This window comes from Uloborus diversus, chromosome 9, assembly GCF_026930045.1.
Source record: "Uloborus diversus isolate 005 chromosome 9, Udiv.v.3.1, whole genome shotgun sequence".
NCBI classification, from domain to species: domain Eukaryota; kingdom Metazoa; phylum Arthropoda; class Arachnida; order Araneae; family Uloboridae; genus Uloborus; species Uloborus diversus.
In genome coordinates, this window is record NC_072739.1 from 79,715,858 (window position 1) to 79,737,114 (window position 21,257).

Sequence of the window (21,257 nt, forward strand, 5' to 3'; positions counted from 1 at the left end):
AATTGGATTTTTAATCTACTAACATTCAGAGTGCGGTATTTATTTAATTAATATTAAACTTATTTTTATTTTAAATATTTTGTCGAATTAGTCAAGTGCACATGGGGCAAAGTGGATGGGGTAAAGTAAAAAAGTTCCTTTCATTTACTTGCTCAATTATTAATTAGTTCACTCATGTAATTATTTACTAATTAATTCACTTGCATTCCTTTACTTAATAATTCCCTTATTTATTCATTTACTCCCCTTTCTCATTCACTCACTTTTATTCACTCGTTTGTTAATTCTCATACATTATCTGGTCTGCGCTAATTCTATATTAGCTACCAGTTTGTTTGGTACTCTTGGCTTTCTTAAGAGGTTTTCCATCTCCAGCTCAGTTACTTTCCTATGCCGGGCTGATGAGTGCTAATAAGCTCGAAACTGCAGTCCTCGGCTGGAAATGACTGAGCTGGTGGTGTATTTCATGTATTCAATTAGTTTACTTTTTTATTCGTCTATAATTTCACTGTCTATTCATTTATTTATTCATTATTTTTGTTGCCTATTCATTTGATCAAAAATACTTTTTATAATCAAATAGAAAATGTTTTCTTTAAAAAATATTTTGCACTTTGCTCCATTAAAAAAGGAAATGGAAGTTTTCAACCTTTTTTTGAATGTACAAATATACTGTCAAAAATGAAAAATAATGTTTCAATGCAAGTTTTGTTATAAAAAAACAATGTTCTTTCTTTAGGGTCTGGTGGGGGAAAGTGGTCAATGGGGTAAAGTGGTCATACGTCAAATAAATGACTATAGCTTGGAAATAAATGTTCGAATGAATGTGAAAATTTTATTTTAGATTCGGGGAGTTAGAAACTACATTTTTAATACAAAATTTCCAAACCTGGAAAAATTTTATTTGGTAAACAAAATATTTTGTGTAAATATGAAAATTTTAAAAATCTAAACACCTCTTTTAACTTCTTTGGGAAATTTTGTCTGTTAGAATTATGAACAGATTGACGGCACAATAAGCTTTCTACATGTCTTAAGATCGCTTACTCATTAGCAGTTAGCTGAATATATTTTAGATCATTTTTTAGAACAATTTCAGTAAGATGGGGTAAAGTGGTCATAATATTAGGCTTAACGAATATTGTTCTTCTAATGTCACTTAAGAGTTATGTATAAGGCAGATATAAATTAAATATTAATTTCACTTAATATGTATTGTTTTTTCCGTAAATGGGGTTAAATATACGAGTATATACGTATGCATACGCATATACTCGTGTAGGCACGTATACAAACGTATTCACATTAATGCATCAATAAATACGTATATGGGTATCTGCGATATGGGTATTTTTTATCTATGCAGACTTACATTCGACTATGCAAGTATATACTTGCTTTTACTCGTATGTATACGAACACTTATATACTCAGGTAGACACGTATATACACGTACGTACTCGAGTAGATACTTACATACAAGCATATGACATACAAGTAAGTTTAACTCTTGTTTAAACTTACAACAGAGTTTAAACTCTTGGGAAAATTTTTACCAGGTGTTAGAGGGGAGGATAAGAAGCAAGAATCCCAAGGAACATATGGTCACAAACACAATGCTGACGCGCTACATGCACGCAAAGCCAAAGACTGATGGATGCGAAACAGGTCACAAATTTGTTACACTGTTATAGCCAGAGGTTCCAGACGAGTGAATATATTCCCCCTAAGGTGAAAGCATGGTGACCAAGGGTGCCGTACTAGCAAGGAAGTAAAGCAGAGGTGCGAAAGTAGCAGACAGTCGTAGACAGGGGTGCCAAAACAGCAAGCAATCGCTAAATGACTTACTGGCGCATGCGCTTCCGGCATACATTCACCATTCAACCACTTCAATATGGCGGACGAATGATAGGTTGCACTACGCGTGGCTTCTACGTCTTTCACATTGAATGAAGTACACTATTGGATTAAATCTCAACTTTTGTAGGATAACTCTTTAAAATAACAAGTAAGTACAGCTTTTGATCACTTTGTAGCTTTTAGGGCTTTCAAACATAGTTAAAAGTACGTTTGATGCTTTTCAATTACCGTTAGTCCGTTACGATACCGTAGTACCGTTAGTTGTTTATTTTCAGGTTACCGTTACTATCGTGAAAATTCCATCATTCAAAACGCTACTAAATGTATCTATCATTATTTTCTTGAGTACTCGATAAGCAACATTTAATCACCGAAATAGTAACCGCAATGATATTTTCAATAATCAACAAGTGAGAACCTAAATAAAAATGATTCTTGTGCTTCGTGTAGCGAGTGCAAAAAATAAAAAAGAAATCTCTCTCCGTCTATCTTTTTCTTTTGCTTTTTCGTTCAAGTGTTAGAATCATTTCCTGTTAGCGGTTATTCGATAGTGTTAGGAATTTCTTTAAATTTTTAACTGTCGAAAAATTTTATGCGCATTTTATTTTATTGTTATTTTGATTGAAATTTTGAACGTTTGAGAAACGATTTTGTTTTTCCGTAACTTTAATATCCCAGAATATTTCTGGCTGTTCATGTAAATAATTCATAAGTACATCTACACTTTACTTTCGGTGCGGTTATTTCTCACAAATGATCATTAACTTAACTATGATTATTCAAATAATTACTCGTCTTTAACTTTAAATATGTTTGTGACAACTCTTTGATACCAAATAAAGTCTGTAGATATTTATTGTTTCATTCATTTTTAATATTACTTTGTAAAACAAAAAAAAAAAAAAAAAAAAAACTCATCAGTACGCAGAATTTTTTCACAAGTTTTTTACCGCCCCGAGAGTTATTATAATTATTATTATTTATTTTATTTATTTTTAAGAAAAGGATAAAAATTTCACAGGTCCGCAATGTTTTCCATTTGTTTTTACCGAATTGTGGGTCAAAAGAGGTTGAGAAACACTGATGTAGAGAACGATCAGATGAATTAAAGCAATGAGCACTTCTTAACTATGTTGAAAACTCTGAAATATGGTCAAATGCTGTAATTACAAGTTTTAATCATTTCCAGTACTGAATTCATGCAATGTGAAAAGTGTGCAAAACGTAGACTATCATGAATCAAAACAAAACTATTAAAAAAAGAAAAATACACAACTGTATTCAAAAACGCACACAATACGGGGGAGGGGGGGGGGGGAGGATCTACAGTAAGGGTGCCATTTCTCTCTCCGAAGGTTCATTCTTTTCACCCCGGCTGCCTATTTTTTAAAAGGTGCCTGTTTTTCACCCTATTTAGAGGTGCCATTTCGGCTCCGTATTAGGTGCCGCTGGTGAACAAGCGTTTCACCCCTGAAAGGTGCCGAATGCAACCTGTAGTTTTAACAGTGTACACTAAGACAATTTTGCACAACATTTTAGGTTGTAAGAAGGTTTTAAAGCGGTTGAAGAAATTTGCGGCCTGCAGCTGTAATGCATGCGTCGCAATCACAAAGCACTCTCTGTTTTAATAACGAGACTTTTGAAAAACTTACATCCGTCGCTGCGCCTTTGTTGCGATGCGTGTATTAGAACTACTACGGGCCGTAACTTTTAAAAAGTGCTCTAAATATTCTTAAAAACTAAATTTTTAGTAAAATCATCTTTGTGTAAAAAATTTGTGACCTGTTTTGCATCCATCAGTTTCTGGCTTTGTGTGCATGTAGCGCGTCAACGACCATAAACTCCTTATTATTCTTTGCTTTTTATCCTCACTTCTCACACCCCTTAGATTTTTGCTCAAGAGCTTGGATTCACTCTGTAGGCATACATGTATGTAAGCGTATATACTCGTGAATACATATATGTACTGGTTGACGAGTATGTACGGACACATAAATGTACGTATATACGTTTTTTCAGGTATATAATTGTGCTTACACGTATACATACGTATATACTCGTGCTTCCATATATACGTGTATATACGTGAGTAGACACGTGCAAACACGCACTGGATGAATCCACGAATTAACTCGTGTATACCCGTATATACATTTATTATGTTATATACCCACATGTACACTTGTACATATATGCGTATATACGTCTACTATACACGTATATACTCAGATATGCACGGTATCTACTCATATATGAACGTGATTACTCATGTTTACACGACACGTATATACTCGTGAATACACGCATATATTAGTGCATATACTTGTTACCATAAAAATAACTGAAATATACAAATATTAGGGTTATTTAATACGGTTTTGCATTTATTTTTAACTATGACCACTTTACCCCATGCTATGACCACTTTCCCCCATCCCATGGGGTAAAGTGGTCATAAATACAAAGGGAAAAGAAAGTGTGATAAAACTAATTAAATCAATATTTTTTTTTCTAAACTTCAGTGTACTGTGTTCTCTAATAATGCAATGTAAAATAACAACAAAAAAAGTTGAGGTGTTTAAATTATTTGTTGTATTTATTATCCACCAAAGTTGAAAACCTCCGATTTTATGACCACTTTACCCCACCAGACCCTATGTACTGTAATTTTCAAAACAAATTTCCAATTTTTTCATTTTGAAAAAGGTAAATTATCTTAACTATTTCACTTTGCCCCACATTTCTCTAGAATATGATATCCTTTATTTGACAAGTCGCAGATTTCTCTGCAAAATGTAGCAGTTTATTGCTAAAGTAAACTTAAAGGATTTATTGAAGTATCTTGATTTAGTTACAAAGAGCGTTCAGTTTCTGTGTTGAAGTATCTTTTGCAATAATCATTTTTAAGAGCATTAAAGATTGTTTAGCTTTAGGAGCTATTTATTGTGAAACAATTAGTTATAAAATCATTTAAACAGGCAGAAAAAAAAATTCGTTCTTCCTTTTCTTAAAATGTTTAATTATTTACAATTATAACCAGAGACTGCTTTACAATCGCGTGAATAATAAACTTCCTTATTCCGAATAGTCATCTCTTTAAAATAAAGAAAATATTCCTGGCATTGAAAGCTCAACTAAGAAAAAAAGTGAAATTCAATGAAACTAAAAAGTAACTTCTCAAAATAGTTTTAATCAGAAATGTTTCCTGTAAACATCCGATTAACATCTAGAGCAATTGTTGTTTTTTTTTTTTTTTTTTTTTTTTTTTTTTTTTTTTTTTGTATTACTTAAGCAGACATGTCGGTAGAGAATGAAATTTATTGAAAAAAAAAAGTTCTTGAAAAGAAATACAGAAAGCAATGGTGAAAAAAGATATAATTTTAAATTGATTCTTGGAGAAATTGTCTCTTAAATTATCTGGGTTCTTTGAAGTATATTTTAGTTTTTTGGAAGGTGTTAATTTCTAGATGAAAACAATTCAAAAGGAAGCGGAAAAAACGAAGAAAAAAGGATAAATTTAATATTTACTGCCATTTGCCATTATTTATAGATAATTAAGTTTATTTTATTTCATTTTTACTTCCTACAAAAATAATATTTTTGTTATTATTTGTTTGTTAGATGAATTCAACAGACAAAAACTTTTAAATGTTAATTAAGGATTAGTTGATTGGTTGAGGCAAGTTTAACTTTATTTAAGAACAGTTCGTTTTCGAAGCTTCATACAAAAATATCGAAACAAAATGTTTCAACTTATTGATTTATTTCATCTGATATTAATAAACGAAAGTTCATCATTATTTCCTAAAATAATGCTTAAAATATTTTCAACGTTTTTTTTTTTTTTTTTTTTTTTGCTTTTAAACTGGATGGGTGTCCAACTTACCACGTAAGAAGGGGAAAGAGGACCACCCACCTTTTATTAAAATATAAAACAAGTATATCTAAAAAGGGTTAAGTGGGTTTACGTGATAAAATGTGTAAATTTTTAGTATAACTTTTTTTTTTAAATGCATCCATTCATGATATATTTGCTGACATTTAAATCTGTATGCCCGAAAATTATAAAACAAAAAACAAAGCAACTTAGTACATCTGTGAAATTTCTTGGAAAACTGTAGGCTTATATTTTACTCTTACATAAAGCAGTGTTGAATAAACTCAATAAAGTTAATTAAAATCAATTTTAGTAAATTAGCAAACATTTTAAGGGGGTCCGGGACACATTTTGAATTTTTTTTTATTATATACTTTAGAGTTTTGAAATTTTTTTGCACTGATTCACCATTTATTTAATAAGCAAAATCATAAAATAAATATGAAAAAAAGAAAATTTTTTATTTAAATGTAATTAGTTTTTTTTTAATAAAAAATGGGGTTGCTTTAAATTGCTATAACTCAAAATATTCTTAAACAATTTTCAATTTTTTTTCAATGAATTACGCAAAAATATCTAAGCTTTAATTTTTATTCGACGATTTTAAAAATATTGATTCAATAAAAAATAAAAAATATTTGAAGAAAAATTTCGAAAAATTCGAAGATACTTTTTTTTTTTTAATCGTAATTTTTGCAGTAAACGTTTTTTTTTTTCAAATTCGACGAATAAAATTTAAAGTAAACTGTTTGAAAAAGATATGCTCCAAGTTTCATCACTTTATCTTTATCGGTTCCTGACTTATAAGAGTTTGAATGCAAGAAATCGGGAAAAATTGCATCATGGAGAAAAACGCGTTTAAAGTTTTAAAGTTAAATACACATTAGTTAGGTGCATGAAACAAAAATAATTATTTCTTTCGTTCTATTTAAGATAGAAACAAGATTCAAACCTCCTCTTAAGCAGAAAAACACGAAGTAATTTTTTACATAATAAAAGAAAATTGCAAAATTTGACGATTTTTGTGTCCCGGACCCCCTTAAGTTGAAAAAGAAATTGGAAACATTAATTGGCAACGGCTATTTAAAGTTAGCGGAGGAAGCGGTTCCGACTTCATCTGCATCAGGCTAATAAACAAAATCGCTATTTCTATACTTTCTTTTTTTTCCAAGTAATTTTTTCATTTACACCATCAACCTCAAAAATTAAAGCAAAATCATACATAGTCATCAGTTTTTTCAGTTTTTGTAGCTGAACCATCAATTGGTATATCCTTTTATTTTCAATTTAAAGATCAGCAGAAATTTATCTTAATTTACTTAGTAGGGTGATTAAGACCAGAAAATTGATTTGACATAAGTTCTATGACTTTTGAAAAGTCACATGAAGCGCAAATACATGCAAAACCAATAACTGTGGTGGAATGTGAGATGATCAATGTAAAAGTAGTATAAAAGCTGTATACATAAAAGTTTTAAGGAGGGGAGGGGGGGACCACACTTGCGCAAGTGACCCTCTAACCCCAACCAACACTATACAGTGGCTCCCAAAAGTGTTCGTACACCTACGACTTTCAATGAAATAGGCCCCTATGCATCGGTTAGAATTAATATTTCGGAATAGGTATTTAATTACGACCTACGATCTATTTTTAACAAAACTACACGAAATTTTTTTAATAAAACATTAAAACTTTTTTTTTTTTAAATCAAAAAACAAAAAGGGCCGGAAATTTTATCTCACAAAAGTCTTCGTACACTTTAAAAAAATGTCAAAAAATTAGTAAATAATCTAACTTTTTACAAAATTATTATTTAGCAGAATATCATGCAGCATCAACGACAGCTTTTAAACGTCCGGGAATATATTTCATTGTTCTTTCTTTCTTTTTTTTATGCAATTTCTGAATAAGTGTTCAACCGTACTTCGTGTCTTACTATTTCTAGTTCGCTTTTCGTTTCAATTGTGTATTTTCATAATCTAGCCACCAGATATCTCCAAATATGTTCCATCAAGTTTAAATCTGGCGATTGAGGAGATATTTCTAATAGTTTAAGGACAATTTTGAGGCACCAAACGCAAAGGTGTACTTCTTATCGTTATTTTGATAAAAAAACAAATTTGTTTCCGATTGCCAAATTTTGGGCTAATAGTTTAAATTTGTTTTTTGAAATATTTAAATGAACAGCATGATTCATTATTTCATCAAAAAATTTCAAATTTCCAAGTCCTGATGCTGTTATGCACCCTCATACAAGAACACCTTCACCGTCCTGATTAATTGATCCAGCTAAGTTCTTAAGATTAAATTCCTCATTTTTTCTTCTATTGACAATTATACAACAATTTAACCCAAAATATTAAATTTATTTTCATCTATAAATAAGACGTTGTTCCAAAACGTTTTGAGCTTATTATCATCGAATTTACGACGGAAAACGTAAGTTTACTGTTTTCCGCACAAACAAGAAAATTTCTGCGGGAAGAAGTCCCCTTTAATCCAGCTAATCAGAGAACTTGGCAAACAATTTTAGGTGAAAATTAAACGTAAAATGTTTCATTCAATTCTGCAGAAACTTTTCAAATCAACCTTAAATGTGTATTTTTCATATATTTTTAAACAGTAAACCTCCGATCACGCTTTGTTAACTTTGCCAGTTGACCTTTTATTACCTTGTTTTCGATCCCATTCTTGTCTTTAAAGCATTTTATCAAGCACTTCACTATAAAATGGTATAAATTAACTAATTTAGAGACATTTCAAACCAATTTATGGCTACTGTGAGGGAAAAAAAATCTAATTCCGAATCGTGTTTGTTGTTTTCTATGCATACCTGCCATTTAAAAATAATAAGCAGAATATTAGGGAATAAATAAACAAAAAATTAAAGGCAAATGACTTTACAATCTCATTACAATGCAAAAATAATAAAAAAAACCACATATGATAATTTTAATCATGAATTCATTCGAAAATATTTCAGTGTACGATGACTTTTGTGGCGTATTTTTTCTGTCTCATCGTTTTTTGACAAATTTCAAAAATAAAATTTGGCAATATTTTGAAAAAACTACTGGGTTTTATTCAGAATGTCATAGGAATGGTGTGAAAAAAAAATTGGACTTCATATTCGAATTCAGTTTTGCGTTATTTTGGTTTTTCGGCAAAATTTCAAGATGTACGAACACTTTTGGGAGCCACTGTACCTACAGCAAATAACTTCAATTATTTGTTAATAATTAATTAACAATTATAAACAAAAATTTGTTTAAATCACAAAATTAAGTATGAAACAGAGTTATCGAGGAAAGTATCTTTGAATAAGAAAATAATCGAATACATCTCGCAGTAATTTCTAGCACACACAGATGAACATTTCAGTTTACACTTGCTTAAATTATTTTTTAAAAGTTTAATGAACTAAATTTTCATCTTTTTTATTGATTAATTAATTAATTTTACTTATACGTTTTTACTTGCTTAATATTTTAATTTGTATAAATAATGATTTTACATTTGGTTCAGTTTATTTATGTTTACTTAAATTTAGATTAAAAAGGACTTTCTGCAGCACGATATGGAATCTTATCATCGAGTTCATCCTTTGATTTATTCGCATACAGCAGCATTGTCATTGAGTGTTTATTAGACATTCCAAGAAAAAGTAGACACCTTGTCCCAGCACGTGGCAGCTTTATATTTCATTTAAAACGTGTTTAACTTATTTGTTTCCTGAGAAAGCACACGTGTTTGTATAATTTTCTAAAGCGAAAAAAAATTGTTTTTTGCATTTTTTTAAATATTGCTTTTGAAATAAATGTATAACTGTCATGCGCAGGACAAAATGTCTGATTTTTCTTCGGAACGGGCAGTTTGTTTCTTTTTCAAACTAACACTAAAAAATAATTAGCTGAGAAGTACAGTATGCATTCATAAAAATAACAAGAAGGGATTTGGAGGGTATTTTGATAGAACTGAGAAGTCTAACATTAATGTCCAGAAGTGTGTTCTGCTCATGACAGGTACAGGTAAATTTCATTTTAATTAACAATTAAAAAAGATACACATTTGTTTTTGTTTAACTAATCATAGAAGTAAAATGTATTTTCATTAGGTCAACAAAATTTTAACTTTTAGCCCTAAATAATTTTTACATATGTATACAGGGTGCGGCAGGGAAACTTGCTGATTATAAAAGTGATATAAATTTATTTATTTTTATAAGATATTGTATACATTCTGAATTTGTATTTTAACAAGATCTAAAAATTAAATAGTGCAAATGGTGGCCCCCATTAATGATACACTGATCTACCCTAGATTTGAAGTTTTGTTCCACTCTTTCGAGCATATCGACGGGAATTTTGGCTTGCCAGATGTTGTCCTTCAGGTGTTTCAGGGTCTGGGATTTGTCGCTGTAAACGATAGATTTCAGATCGATCGTATATATATATATATATATATATATATATATATATATATATATATATATATATAATTTTAAGAAAATCTTTATTACGTGTGACGGTGGAATGAATCACCCTTATGTACATTTTCTGATTTCTGGTTTGCTATTAATCAAAAAAATGTCACGGTATGTTTCTGTTTCGTCTTCAGGTACAACAACAAAAAATATGGCTACGGAGTCACTACGCTAAAGGATGGAACGCGAGAGGAGGGCAAGTACAAAAACAACGTTCTAGTGTCTTCCGGCAAGAAAAAACACCTGTTCATGCTGCGGTCGGCCAAGTTCAAGGAAAGGATAGACGCTTCTGTAAACGCTGCTCACAGGGCTTCACAGATAGCTCTTCAAAAAGCCGATATCGCTATATCGAGGTGAGTGAATAAAATTATGCCTATCGATAGAAAAAAAAAAAACATTTTTATTTTCGGCAGGTTTGGAATATATTTGTTATCAAGAAATTTTACAATCGCATGGCTTTTACAATTGTGTCTTAAGGACTAAATGTTATAGTGAAATACCTTACTTCATAGCAGAGGATGATCTGGATATGGTATGTACTTTGTATCATAACTTAGTTTTTCAGTTACTCTTTTTTTTTTTTTTTATCGTTTCCTTTAAAATCGTTTACTTTTTTTAATCGGTTCGTTTTGTAAGAAATGAAACCTATACGAAGAACGGTACCAATGTTCTAGATCAAATGCTTGAACTCTTTTTTTTTTTTTTTTTTTTTTTTAAGGAGGCTACTGTATACCCACAGTTTTACTTCTTATTTATTACAGGTAACCATACAGATGTTAGATTAATTGATGGCTTAAATAGGTAAAATAAAAACCATTGTTTCTTAAATTTAAAGTACTATATAGCGTTGGTTCAAATACAAACATATGAGATTCGCTTTATCAAATTAAAAAAAAGTGTGTCGTACATAAAGACGCTAGACAGAAGGGAAACTTTTATCTCTTCGTTCTTTTACATTATGAACTGTCACTTTACCAGCATGTTCTTTCTCACGCCACTCTCTTGTTCTTTCTGCACTTGACTGAAGTATATTTTCAGCAAAATCGTACATTTCGATGAAGAAAATGATTGCAAACAAAGAGAAAACCAAACAGTACTCAAAATCCGCTTTCCAGTTGCTGCCAAAAACAATGAAAAATAATAGTAATTATAAAGTTAATTTTGTTAATAAAAGTTGAAAAAACTAATTTCAAGGCTGAACTGAAGCAATTTAGATTACGCTTTTAAGCAAATGACTTGACTTGGATTAACAACTCCAACAAGCTGTAGGGGGCACTGCAGCCACCGTCTAATGGCGGATGAAAAAGGTAAAACAAATGCACACTGTACCGTAGAAAATGCTAATAAGCCTAGTAATTTTTGTTTGTATGCATGACATTTTTGTTTTATTCTTTTTAAACTAATTTTTAAAGTCTTGTGGAGATTCTGGCCCACGTAGAAAGAAATGAGAACTCAAGAAGCAGTACTAAGCGTTAGAAATTAATGCAAATTTCGTAGTTCGTAATTGTAAGCAGTCATTTCCACGATGTTGAATTCGATATGTATCAATTCTTAATGGAACTACATTTTCATTGTGGCCACACACTAGAAATATTTCATGTAACAAAACCTTTGTTTACCAGTGTTATCAAAAGAGGAAGATGATACTTCTTTGTCTTGTTTGGCTAACGCTAATTGTTTTACATTTGTGGCTGAGTTATTTCTCAAACTGTTGAATCGTTTAATTTCAATTTTTTCTGCTTCGTATATTTTGAATTTCTGAATTATGATTAAATTTTGTCATGTATCATCAATAAAATTCTCACGGATACATGGTGGTAGATTTCTTTTCAGTTGATCTACCATTATTTCTTTTTACTTATCGAATTCTGTAATCTTTCTACATTTTATTCCACTCATGATAAAAATTAAATGGTTTAACTAACATGCGGAATCTCGCCAAGGGTACTTTGCTCGCACAATACTAAAACTATAACCCTAAACAAATTTGGCGAAACCTTTCACCTGAGAATAAAAGCAATAAAGTAAATTCTTTCTTGGTTAAACATTTTTCATTTTGTTCTACAATAATATATTTAAGAAAATATTTTGCCTACTGTCTATTTCAACTAAATGCTGCTGTAAAATATGGTTAGTTAAATTAATTTAAGATTTAAAAAAAAAAAACATATTCTTACAAATTCACACAAAACAATAAAAATTTTTACCTGGTATAACATTATCCAAGTTTGTTAATCCAGAGTTTCCTTGTGTCAACGCTTTCACCATTTCTCAATCAACTCATGTTTTAGAAGGAAATAAGGAAAACTAACATTATTTTGATAAGCTCGAGAATACTATTAAGGGACGAAACAATTTCTGTAGCTGAAAGCAATCTAAGACACATCGATTGCGTTAATAAATACTCAAAACCAACTGCCTGTGTTTACGTCAACAGACACAAGTGGAACGCAATGTGGTAATGTTTTAGTTTTTTCGGCAGTTTTGTAAATCACCGCAAGGTAGCGTATTCGAGCGCTGGAGTTGCGAATAGAGCTCTCAACTGTGTTCGATCCTGGAAAATTTTTTTAATTTTTTCTAAAAATCATTCTAAGAAAGTGCAGACGATTTTTTTTTAATGAAAATTATTTATTTTAGAGGACAATTAACTATATTTCACGAACTTTGAAATTAAATATCTCCGCACCTCTTCCGGCTGTAATAAAAATAAAATAGTCTTTTTAAAGTAATTTTTAACTCTTGAATTTATCATTGATACTCGCAAAGTAAATAGGTTTTAAGATATGAAACGAAAACTGAAAAAAACGCACCCAAAATCCAAGATGGCGGTGCGAGTTCCCCCTATTCGCAGCCCTATTTGGATAAGAAACCGGGCAGAAACATATTCCACTCATCATAATTATGTATGAAAATTGTATTTTGATTTAAAAAGAGATGGGGCAGAAATTTGCAGTAGGATCTTTCACTATAAAATTGCTTTATTAACAGCTCGACGTTTTTTCGTGGGAACGCTCTGAAACACATCATAGATGTTCAACAAGATACACTTACTCTTAAAGCTTAAATTCCGCCCCCCCCCCCCCTTCGTTCTCTTTCATTTTCCCCATTCTGCTCCTATAAAATAAGTGAGAATGTTCAGGACAGATATCATTTTATGGTCAACTGATTACATTGTAAGCATTCAAAGAATCCCGAAGAAAATATTTTGAAAGGTCAGTCAATGACCTTTTGAGAGTTCGAATCAACGCTATAAATTTTGTGATAACATTAATAGCTTTCGATTCCTCTCTTTCTATGAGAAAAAAATTCAAAGTTAGTAAATTTTCTAAATGCTCATAAAAATCAAGCACTATTTAATTTTACATTTAAGCTTGAAATTATTGACTTTGTTGTTGACAAAATGCGAGTAATAAATTCAGATTGATTTTGATAAAAATATATGAAAACTGAATCTTAATTCGATACATCAATAATGATTCCAAAATTAATTTTTTGACCGCTTGAAATAATTTGTTAGCCCCATCTGGATCTTATTGCAGATATATATACACGTCCTACTGAAAAATTTTGTTCATACAACTTTGATATCCTGACAAAAACTGGTTAATCGGTGATTAACCAGGCCCGTTCTAGAGCTACCGGTTAGTCGATCGTATATGAAAACATTCTATGGACACTAAACTGCTGACGCCATAAAATCAACCAACCTAGAGCTGCTATATAGATAGGCCGACGCATCAGCTTAAGTTTAGCCATTTTGGATCGGATTTTTCGTTGTTGCGCTGCAAGAGTTACCGCAGCAAAGATTCGGATTTCGCCAAATTTACCGAAAATAATACTTTATTTAATAAACATTTCACATGTCGCTAGTAATACGCTCGCAGTGAGAAATCACCAAACGCGATAAATTGCCAGAAAAGACAACCATTCAAACACGTGCTCCGATCCAAGATGGCAGAAGCTGATGCGTCGGCTCGCATTTATAGGGGCCTTAAACCAAACGGTTAATTGGTTCATCTACTCGAACATACCCATCCAGGATTTAGATAAAAGGCTAAGTGCTTAAAGTTATGACTAAAACAAAATTGTAATCACTGGAAAATTTTTTTTTTTTTTTTTTTTTTTTTTTTGATAAATAAGCATGTATTTAATTTCAAAAAATTTACAATTAAAGGGAAACATATTTTTTGTTTGAAAAAAGGTGATTACTTAACAATGTTTAGTTTTTTTTTTTTTTTTTGTTAATACACTAGGGGGCTCCCCCCCCCCTGCGCGCTAAATCTCACCTACCCCCAAAGATTGCTTTGCGATCTTATTTGATTCGCAAAGATTTAAATCGTCAATTAGAGTCAGATTTAAAACGCATTACGAGTTGCGTTTGGAACACAAAGTACTCTTTTCCTGGGTTTTAAACTAACCTATATTATGGGTTTTAAACAATCTTATACCAAATTGCAGAGCTATGTGTGCTAAGGAGCTCCTGAGCATTGCAAATCGGCAGTTTTGTATGCTTGGAAAGTCGCTTTCAAATCCGTGGTCTCCAGTAATATATTTTGCTCTTTAACTCCGGGCTTGAATTGAGTTGAGCGTAGGATTTTCCATTAAAATATAAACCCTTATATTTGCTGTTTTAATTCATTATGAAAATTGGAACAAGCTTTATTTGATGCAGAAAAAAAAATCTCTTTCGAACGACATAGAATATTAAGGAATGTGGGAAATCTTTCGTTACTTTAAGAGGCAATTTGCGTAAAATTTTAGAGAAAAAAATAATTATAAAAAAACTAATTTGAAATTCGAAATAAAAAGAACCCCAGGTGCAAACCCCGGAGCTCGAAGTAATTTTGTAATACATTTCAAGGCTGTAAGTGCTTTGGAGTCTCCTGGACGTAAACCCATTACAGACATCCTTTCAGTTTCTTTGACGGTCCTTTTTTTATAATTGTATAGAGATTGATGATTTTTTAAAATCATTTTCGTTATAAGGAGATACTTCTTATAATATATGTTTTAAGAATATATAATTATAAAAATTTAGAAATTATATCTTATTATTTATTATAATAAGATACTTCTGCTTATGAGAGTTTTTTTTGCATTCTGTTTGAATATTAAAAATATAAAAACAGAATTTTCTTTAATTAAGACCATCCGAAATCTTGGATAAAAATTATGCATGCAAGAGTCAACCCTGTTTGCTAGGTCAGTGATCACAATGAAAGTAGCTACAGCTGAAAATTTACTTAATACGCGTTATGGAGGAAATTAGAACCGTGAATGCAAAGAAGTCAATAAAAGATGCGGCTTGTCATTTCCCCTATCTCTCTCTCTCTCTTTCTTTTTATTTCTACAAGTCCCCATTATGATATTGTTTTCATTGTGTCAAAGTGTCCCAGTTGCTTTGATGCCCCTTGTGGTATTGAAAATCGATACCTACTTTTGCTTGCGGCAATTGTAATAATTACACTGTTCAACGAAAATTGACCTTTTATTTTTTCTCCATAGTGTATAGCTAATATTTTGGTCAGGTTCATGGGATGCGTAAAAATAATATTAAAAATGTTTACTTGGTTCTTTTTTTTTTCAGATGGAGAATATGTACGTATGAATTTTTTTATATCGGTTCTAGAGATTATAGACTAAAATTTTTAATTTACATGCTGTATTGGTATACTTTTTATACAGTTGAACATATCTGAAGTGTATTAAGCCAAGTACATTAGTACCTGTTTTTATTTATGTTTTCGCTCAGAAAGTTTCCTCTTAATGAACAAATAGTAGACGTTAATCATTGATTCCCAGAAGAGTAGAGATTACTTTTCGTTTTCATCAGCACAAGTTATCTCATTTGAAATCAACATTTCAAGGCAGGGCCGTCTTAAGAAATGACGGCACCCGGGGCGAATATTTTGGCGTCCTCACCTCCTGCTCCCCTTTACCAAATAAAACAGAATGATAATGGTTTACTGGAAAAGTAGCGAACAATTTAATATCAACTATTACAAAATTGAACATGTAATCTGAAATCTATGTGTACCAGAAAAGACTGGAATTAAATGCTATATATTAGCATTTTAAAAACTATTTTTTAAAACATTTAGAACTAAATAATTTTAAATTACAATGACTCAAAAGCTTAGTTCATGGCGCGTTCTCACATCTTGGCACCTTGGGCGATCGACCCCGCTCGCCCCCCTCCTTTTCGGAAAGCCCTGTTTCAAGACATCATAAGTTTATTTTCCCCATACGCAGATCCAGAGAGGGGCCATGGGGATCTTGATCTCTCCTGATTTTAATCGAACAAATATAGTTTGAAACTGCATTTTGAGAACTTAACGAATTTGATATCTAAAATAAAGTTTCTGCGGCAATTTTAATTAACAACCTCGTATTTTTTCTGTAAGCACCTTAAAGATACATTTCAAAAAATTCCTTATGAAATCCTACGCAAATCAATTATTTGTTTCAATCCACGATAAAGTTCACTTTGCAACATAATGTCGGACCAAACCCATCTAAACTACAATTCACTTTCATAATTTATCTTTATTTTTATTTTTATTTTTTCTTTCCCCCCTTTTTTTGAAAAAACAAGGCATTTTAAAAGCCATAATAATAATAATAATAATAATAATAATAATAATAATAATAATAATAATAATAATAAATCAAGCTTTTTTGATACATTTGAACAAGGATATCTCTAGAATGGGAACCAAATTTTCTTTTTTTTTACTACAGGTAGAGCTATTTAAATTTGTTGAAAATTCCCAAGAAAATATGTCTTGTTTTAACACTGTTATCGCGTTGGATATTTCAAAAATCACACTATGGAAAAAGTTGTTGTAACAAAACTTTTCATTTAAAAAAAAAAGTGTTTTTCTTGCGATTATAAATATAAACTCAAAATTCTATTACATTTTCCAGGTGCTGATAGCGTAGTCGAGATATAATTTCGGAGAGAATCTATTTTCCCCCCCCAAATTCGAGTTTTCTACAACTGGGAAAAATATGAAAAACGAAATTATTTTTATTTTTGAATTATCTTACCCTTTGGGACCCTGTCTTTGATTACGCCACTGGCAATGGCCTTCTCAAAGGCTATGGCATACCCCTCCCCCGCTCCCAAAAACGAGACCAAAATGAGCTCAAATAACTTCTCAAATGGGCCTCCCCTCCTCTTAAAAACTTCATTGACACAGTTCACGCCATGACTCTTCTCCCTTGTCGAACCTATACATATATTTTGTTAAATACATGAAGGGGTATCAAAAAGTATTAGAGTTTAGATGAGTCGGAAAATGTAAGGAATATTTTTTCTCCTTTTGGTAAACAAAATGATGATCCTTTGGGCAAGAAATAACTCAAGCCTAGTCTTATGATATTACTTTCTTATGCCGCTGCATTCAGCTATCTATACAAAGAAAACAAAAAACACTACGGAAATCTAATGACAAAGCTCATACTGTATCTTACTTTATTCCATCACTTTGTAACCATGGATCATATGAAATTGAGGTTACGTTGCTAATAAATCCCTTATTTCTTGTGCCACGGAAAATATATTCTAGAAAAGGATGATGAACGCATACAAAAAAGTTCGGCTTTATTACATCATTTAATGCTATACATAACAATATAAGTCGTAAACTGTTTTATGATAAATGCAATAAAACATAAAAATCGCTATATATTACGTTAAATTTTAGCAACAAATAAACTTGCCATGTTCTTCGTTGTGCATAAACATGAAAGAAAAAAAAAGTATCTAAGTAATACAATCAAGTTAATCCAAGAGGCTGTCTAAAGCTACGAATATGTAACGCTTAGCTTTATCCTTGTCACGGAGAATATATCGTCGCCTCAGAACAACAGTAAGGCATCTAATCCGAGGAATAGTAGGAAGATATCCTACCGTTGCTATGAACCGAAGATATATGCTCTATTTTTTTTGTTATTAGGTAATGTTATTTGCGATTTCAGTCACGTATTATCGACGATTGTATTCAATCAATCGGTAGTGATAAAAAATATAAAAAAGTCTATTTGCTTACATATAAAGAATGAGATATCGATTTTTTTTAAGTATCGATGTTTTTGTCATCAATGTAAGATTTGGTGCTTTTCCGCAGTCGAGTTTTTACACTTAAATCAAAAATATAATCTACAAAACTTTGGCAATTAAGCTTATTAAAATAAAGTTATGATGAACCATATATCATTAATCAGTGATCACATCGGAAAGAGTCTTTCATAGTTGACTGAAAATTGTCAACTTATATCCAACTTCGATTGGACACAAATAAACAATTCTCCTTTTTTTCCAATACAATGCTAATTTGAATATTGAGCAACAGCTTTCCCCCAATAAGTCGTTGGTTTAATTACTTAAGTAATAATTTTTTTAATATTTAAATATATTTTGCGTTGAAATCCATTTGTGCTATTATTTCTAGTGACTTTGTTGGAATGTAATTAAATTTAACATAACATCTATTCATTCTTAAAATTCATTTTTTTAACTATTAAGAAAGTTTATTGGTTTTGCTTTACCATTCCTTTTGTTCGGTTTGTGATTGGCTGATAACAAATCAAAGGATTCAGGATTTGGTACCAAACCATACGATCCGTGATCCGCGGACAGCAGATATTTATACTAATATTGTGTTTCAAGAATCTTAGTTACGAATTAATAAATACAATCAATGAATTGACTTCTTCCATAAAAGCATTTATTACAGTTTACTATATATAAACCGGTGTTTAAAAAACCTTTGTTTCAGAACATTGATGTATATTTCCAAAGACTTTTCATAAATATTTATTTCATGAGCAAAGCATGAACGTTTTTAAGTGATTGTCTTTAAAACTTTGAAACCAAACTAGGTTCGTTAGCTGTTTTGAAACCTCTTCAAAATCATTACACCGTGACTAAAACTTAATGAAGAAACTTTTCTTAACTTTTATGGTTTATACTTACGCATGAAAATGTTAAAAATAGCAGTTTGCTTTTTTTTACATCAAAACAAGAGTTTACAAAGGATCAATCATTTGTATATTTTTAAATCACCGTGACATTTATTGAATTATAGCTTGCAGATCTAACAATTTATATGGAAATAATGACCTGAAAATATTTCGAAATTCGTTTCATTCAAATAATTGCAGAAACATTTGCGTACAAAAACTTTTTGAAATTTGAAAAAAGAGATGAATTTGCCATTGGACATTTCTCGCGACAGCATATTTATAGTTTTTCTCCCTCACTTTTATCTGTCACAAGTTACTTTGATTTATGACTATTTCTTAGAAATTGTTCTCTTTGTTTATGTGTGTCAGCATTAAGTCTTGAAAAGTTTAGTTGTGGGAGCGTCTAGAAACTACAAAACGATGTATTGGAAAGAATGAACTGTTAAAAAAATAGGTTGAATTCGTTAATTCAACATTTTGGAGGTTATCCAAAGCTATATTTTTTTTATACTTGCATGTAAAAGAAGGTTTTGCTTTTGCAACTCCTGTTACTTCCGCTATATTTCTTCCTTCCTTTTTGTTTCCACCAGGCAATCAATTTGATAAATTTGATTACCCTATAGTCTCATGGTCCTAGTTGTTCGAAGCACAGTAATATAATCAAACAGCAGCTTTTACATTTTAAACAACTTTTATTTACAGATGTAAGATGACTCTGGAGTATTAGATGTAAAATTTTCGAAAATACATGATACTTATTAAGTCATACACTGATAAAGAAAATGTATTGAAAAAAAACTTCAGATTTAAACACAACTCATTTTTTATTTTAATCTTTATCTGTAAAAGTTTTTTTCTACTATTTTAATGCACTTCTCGTTTACAGTCCTTAGAACAGGAATTAGTAAATGGAAGAAGCAAGTTCAATCATTGGCTTAGCTAAAGCTGAGTAGTCAAAGACGCCAAGTCATGTGATTCAACTACGACGAATGGTTGACATAATTTGCGAAAGAAATCTGATTTCTCCCACAATGCCTTGTTTTAAAATCTATCGCGTGATTTGGGATCTTTGCTTCACGAACGAAAGTCTTCTCTCCCTCCCTTTTATCTCTTCTCAATGGTGCAGTCTCGTAATTATGAGAAGATGTAGACAATTTTTTTAACTTCGTGCAAGGGATTAACTTTGCCAGAATTCATCTTCTGGGAGGTGAGCGTTTGGTCAAAACCTTATTTGGATATGAATTGTCATGTCAGAATTGACAATAGGTGTTAAAATCAAGGGTCGTGGTGAGTTGACTCTCAAAATGAGGGGTCCAACTCAAATGACCGACTCACATTGGTGCCGCGAGAGGATCGCGGGACCCCAGTGTATACATAAACTTGCACACACATAAGATACATAAATTTGTACAACATAATACACAATCTTGTAATTTCTCTGTAAAACTACAAATCGTGTCAACGTGGTTGCCATACAAATGCCGATAAAATGCCAAATCGTCGTAGTAGCGATAATATGTAAGTATAAAGTATACTGTGGTATTTATTAACAGAAGCAAGGCCGTTCCAAGAGAGGACGGCGCCCAGGGCGAATATTTTCTGCCCCCCCCCCCTAGAATAGCGAGCATAATGGAAAAGTACGGAACATTTCATATTAATTATTTTATGACTAGAAAGTCGCCCGTCAAGGTATGACGGGTGAAAATTGCTTCTCTTCATCCACATTTCAACGAAGAAATTACCTGCTTGGTGATATTTTGATAGTTGAATTTTTAACCTTAACTCCAGTGGATTAAGCTTAAACTCCAGTAAGTTGCGTTCATTGTTGACCATTTTTTCATTTCTTCACTCCCTTGAAATGACACAGTCTTACCAGTAAAAGAGTTAAGTTACCAGATCGAGTTCAGCCTTGTCTCAATAGAGCATTTCCCTGCATGTTAAACATTACCAAAACATATTATCAAATTATCGCCGTGGCGCGAGTTTCATTGTTGAAACACGCGGGTTACTCAATCATCGGCTATTATTTATATGATGATCAAACATGTACAAGCGCCCTTCGTATT

At 31.4% G+C, this 21,257-nt stretch overlaps 1 protein-coding gene across 1 annotated transcript in view; it reads left to right on the top strand.

Annotated features, from left to right (window-relative positions):
* The window catches only part of LOC129229959 (junctophilin-1-like), a 161,541-nt gene that overhangs the window by 92,073 nt on the left and 48,211 nt on the right, over positions 1 to 21,257 (top strand). The window contains exon 6 of the mRNA XM_054864342.1: positions 10,356 to 10,574. Within this exon, the coding sequence (XP_054720317.1) occupies positions 10,356 to 10,574 (219 nt within the window). The remainder of the gene's footprint in view (positions 1 to 10,355; positions 10,575 to 21,257) is intronic.